General features: G+C 43.3%; 1 protein-coding gene across 1 annotated transcript; it reads right to left on the reverse strand.

Moving 5' to 3' along the window:
• Positions 1-823: 823 nt before the first annotated feature.
• LOC139540301 (carboxypeptidase A1-like) lies at positions 824-4,906 on the reverse strand. Its single transcript, XM_071344043.1, has 11 exons — positions 4,769-4,906; positions 4,185-4,266; positions 3,867-4,001; positions 3,589-3,693; positions 3,262-3,363; positions 2,928-3,029; positions 2,658-2,768; positions 2,016-2,106; positions 1,608-1,807; positions 1,349-1,433; positions 824-1,152 (listed from the first exon to the last, which is right to left on the reverse strand). Exons 1-11 carry the CDS (start codon positions 4,834-4,836, stop codon positions 965-967), a joined length of 1,269 nt encoding a protein of 422 aa, XP_071200144.1. The 5' UTR covers positions 4,837-4,906; the 3' UTR covers positions 824-964.
• Positions 4,907-5,167: the final 261 nt, after the last annotated feature.

Consider the following 5,167-nt stretch of genomic DNA (forward strand, 5'->3'; position numbering starts at 1 on the left):
CAATCAATGGTACCACCACTAGCCTGATCTGGAATTGACAAGTAAAAAGGGAATTGACAATAGTTTCTGTATTAATGTCACAGATGATGAAAGAGCACCAGTAAATCAGTGACTCAGCCCCTGTAATAGGGTTAGAGGCAGAGAATCCCAGTGGAGAGAGGGGAACCGGCCAGGCAGAGACAGCAAGGGCAGCTCTAACAGGGTTGTAAACTAATTTGTGCACAACATTTGAGAGAAATAAGCTTGTTGTGCATATAGAACATTTCTGGGATCTTTTATTTCAGCTCATGAAACATCGGACCAACACTTTACATGCCCTGCACATCTCCTTTAAAGACATTCATGTCAGAGATTATTTGCAGTTTAACAATCTAACTAATTCAAACGAACATATGTGTACATTAAACCAGGTGAAATGATCCAATGGGTTTATCACACCCATTACCCTTCTAAACCACATGACCTGGGAAACCTTGCTGAACCTCTTTAGACATGTGTTAGGCCACAAACCTTGGAGAAAGAGAAACACCAAAACTGCTTTAAGAAGCCACATCACTCCCTAGAAATATTTGTCAGGTCCATATTTCCCACGCCCACAGGGAACTTCTTTTTATTTAGAAGACATTTTAAAACAACATGTTTTTGCATTTTCTTATGTTACTAAAGTCCTTTGTTTTTGGCATACAAGTTCAAATATGTTTTTTTCATATACAGATTGTACCTCTCCAAGAGAGATTACTTCAACCATAACAACCTTTCTCTCTGCTTCATTTTGGCATCACCCAAAGAGCTTGGCAGAGTATGAAAAATGAAATAGACAAAATCAGGTATAACAGTTGACATTTATTGATCTCATTGTGCCCTGGAAATAGCCATGGTAGACTTAATGGTACCTATAGGCTTTTCCTATGTATGTACAACAGTACAATGACACAGTGTCCTGTAGGTTGTCGTGGTGACGCATCTAGTTGGTGTTGTCCTTGGTATGCTCCATGATGGCCATCAGAGCCAGCCAAGTCTCCTTGGCAGTAGGAAGGATCTGATTAGCTGGCAGGATGAAACCATAGCGACCGGTGTCTCTCAGCTCAAAGGTGTAGGAGTACTTGACGCCCTGGTTGTAGGTCCAATCAATGGTACCACCACTAGCCTGATCTGGAATTGACAAGTAAAAAGGGAATTGACAATAGTTTCTGTATTAATGTCACAGAGTATATAACAGCATTGTTTCTATTATTCAGATGGAGTGTGCTCATGTTGATAGACTCTGGTGGACTAGAGTGGACTGGAATGGCATGCGATGGGATCCATTTAAAGCAATGAATATGTTAAGCCGGGTTTTGACACTTACAGATGGTGTTGATTATGCTGCCGTATCTGTAGGAGGTTCCGTACAGGGAAGCCAGATCAGTGATAGCCTTCCTGGCCAGGTTGTGCTGTGGGCAGATAATACAAGTAACGTAATGTTAAAGTATCCTGTTGTAGCCACACTTCCCCTGGTGAGGCAACATGTAGTGGAGAATGCAAGCAGGGTGCTGCCTATAGGCATGGATGCCACAAGTTGTTACCAAACATGTCAAAGACAACTAGTTGATGGATGCTATACTCACCAGTTCGCTCTCGTCCTTGCAGGGGGTCCTGGTGTAACCATAGGGGTAGAGGAGCATCTGGGAATAGGAATGGATGGACACGAAAGCCTTCAGGTTGCCATGAGACTTGACAAAGTCCACGATGGACTTGACCTCAGACTCAGAGTTAGCCTTGGGTCCACGGTAAGTCTCAGAGCAGGGGCTGTCACTGGCACCGGGACCTAACAAAGATAACAGAGGAGATAGACAAAAGGATTAAAAAAGATTAGTGCCAGACTAAAAAATAACAATGCACATTTTCAACAGTAAAATACTGTCTCACCATTTGCAAGAAGATACCTCTTTATTTGACAAATAATTAAGATTTGAGTTTGTGACATCTGAATCTTTTGTATTTGAGTCAACATTCAAGTGAACTGGAAAATATACCTCCAAAACCAGCATCCCAGTTTCTGTTGGGGTCAGTTCCAATGCAGGAAGAACCAGGGTTGGGCTTCCTGGTCTTACGCCACATACGGTTCTGTGGAACATGAAAGGTTGATGATGTCAGAGCGAAGTCAAATGACAAAACAGGATACAACACTGAGGTTTGTGAAAGTTAGATTCGATAGTTGATATTCGGTACAGATGTAGGATCATCATTTTATCACCCTGTAGCAGGAGAACTTTCCTGCAACGCAGGAAATTTAAAATGTGCAGTGTATTTGAGGTTTGAAAAGACTTCTGAAGTTTCTAATTTCCACTTTGACATTTCAGATTTATATTTCGACTGCAAAAAATGTATCAACCCTTACAAAAATGTCCATTAATTATAATCCACATAATTATTCAAATTTCCTGTTGCTGTAGGATTATTTTCATGCTGTAGGAAACTGGCTCAAATTTAGATCTTACATATGTATAAGAGATTCAGATCACGCACACGTGTAACATGTAGTTAATAATCAAAGAGGTGGAGCGATATAACATGATGTAAACAAAATCTGACATTTAGTAATCATAGCGATCAAGTACGGAACATTAACCTAAAATGTACCGTAAATGACACATTTTCTGTTGTGAGCGACTCACGCTAGTGTGCGTGTAGTAGTAGCCGTCAGGGTTGGTCACAATCTCCAGGAAGATGTCCATCTTGTCCAGGATGGCGGTGAGGGCGGGGTCACGTCCGTAGTCGGTCACAATCTGGACATTGAAACAGAAAAATAATATCATAAATCTTCAATCATGACTGCCCATACATAGTGAGTAATAGTGAGAGTGATACAGTGGTTTGGTGAACAGATGAGTAGATGAAGAGAGGGGAAAGGTTTAAAGACTGTCAGGGAGTTAGCGCTGATGCACCTTCTTGGCGAACCAGGTGCCGCTAGCCTGTGTGACCCATTCCCTGGAGTGGATTCCAGTGTCAAGCCAGATACCAGGTTTGTTGGTTCCACCAGTGCTGAACTAGAAAAGAGAGAAGGAGGGGGGTGTAAAGAACATCTACCATAATCCTCAAATACTGTAAACGTGAGACATTTAACATACAACCAAGCACTTAATTAACATGTACCAAAAAATGGTGGCTCATCCAGGATCAGGCAAAAACTAGGCTTGTATGTCTCTATTAGATGTATATTTCACGTGTAAAGAGTACTAGTTAGTAATATGACAAGGCCCACTGTGGTCAGGAACTTACCTTGAGCACATTCAAGGGGCGTCCCTGGTAGCTCTGGCCAATCACGATCTTGCTGACCAGGTTGGGATTCTCAGCCACCAGCATGTCCTGGAAAGCGTAGATCTGGAGAGAGGGAAAGAGAGAGAGAGAGAGAGAGAGAGCTGTTACAGTCAACTCAAACAATTCTCTAGGTGTCATGTCAGACCATGTCACTGTCATGTCACTCTTATGTGGATCTTATGATAACAGTTAACAGTGTCTGCCTGAATGTGTGCTGCTCTGAGTGGTCATGTGAAATGGGCTGTCCCATTTCTCCGTGCCGCTTGCGTTTCGGGATACAGAACTTACGTCGGCTATGGTGTGGTAGTTGGAGTAGTCGTAGTCATCACTGGTTCTGGGGGCAGTGGCACGGGCAGAACTCAGCATCTGCTCCTTCTCCTCATCCAGCATAACCTGTGGGCAAAAGGGCAGTCAAAAGTCACTACAAGGCTTATTCAACCATCTTATTTATTTACTGTAAGTCATGACATGGATTTACACATTTAAAGATCAGCCAAGATGATGTAAGACTGAAGTAATCACCCTGACCTCAGTCACTTTCTCCCTGACTCAGAAAGCAGTCCTACCTGCAGGTCCTTGATCATGATGAAGTACTCAATGTCCTCGGTCTCCAGGAAGGCCTTGACAGTCTGCAGGCTGGTGAACGGAACTCTGATGTCCACTGAAGTGGGGAGGTCAGTGGTCTCCATCCACACATCCAACTGGGACAGAGGAGAGGAATGACATGTTAGGCTAACAAACCAACACAATGGGCCGGTCTCCCAGACGCAGATTAAGCCTAGTCCTGGACTAAAATGTATGCCGATATAAGTGTTTTGAGCAGCTATAGTGAAAGGGAAATGGCCTGGTCAAGGCTCTACAGTGGTGATGATCATGTCACACACCTGGAGATATTCCATCTCAGACAGATCCTTCAGAAGAGTGAGCTGGACCTCATTCCTCGCAGTGATACGAAGGACCTGGTCCCTACAAAGACAGGAGAAACATTCAGCTTTCAACAACTATGCTTGGAGTTGAGAAAGGGAGAGAGAAATGTTACAGTGATACGAAGGACCTGGTCCCTACAAAGACAGGAGAAACATTCAGCTTTCAACAACTATGCTTGGAGTTGAGAAACGGGGAGAAAAATGTTACCCAACAAAGACTGTGGCTAAACGCCTGCTTACAGCATCACTTACGGTTTTACTCAACATTAACCATAAGCTTTGCTTCCTCTTTACAGTTATCATTGAAGATATCTGTTCGTTCCCCCCATGAGTAGTCATTTCTAATGATTCAGTTGAAGTAATGATTGTAAAGTAATAAGGCCTGACTGTCGTTCAGTCTAAAGAAGCAACTCATGTCTCCAGAATCACAGGGGCAAGCATGACATATGGCATTACTACCCTTCCTATGGCTCCTCAATCTTTACATAGCAACTACTGGTGATATATCAAACATGACACCAAATATTGGTGTGTCCACTCACCCCTCAAAAGTCTCCTTGCCGAAAACGGCCGCAAACAGCGCAGTCAAAACGAGTAGCCTCTTCATCATTACCAATGGAGTAGAGCCACAGGCAGTAGCCTCCACCTTTTATGCCACACGCCAGATCACATGACCTAACCACGACCTTGCTTAAGGGTACTTACGTGTTATGCCTGCTGCTTTCCTTCCCACGCTAGCTCGGAGATATTTGGAAGTATCAGACGGCTGGTTTCTGTACCTTTTGCATCAGTTCTGCCAGCAGTTTTATACATTTATACATGTCTTTATGAATAAATCTGAAACAAACATATATAGTTTCAGGGCCGGTTCCAGACATAAGCAACATAATGATCACTTAGAGCCCCTGACCGCTAGGGGGCCCCTGACCCCCCCAAAAATG

This window comes from Salvelinus alpinus, chromosome 15, assembly GCF_045679555.1.
Source record: "Salvelinus alpinus chromosome 15, SLU_Salpinus.1, whole genome shotgun sequence".
Classification (NCBI taxonomy): domain Eukaryota; kingdom Metazoa; phylum Chordata; class Actinopteri; order Salmoniformes; family Salmonidae; genus Salvelinus; species Salvelinus alpinus.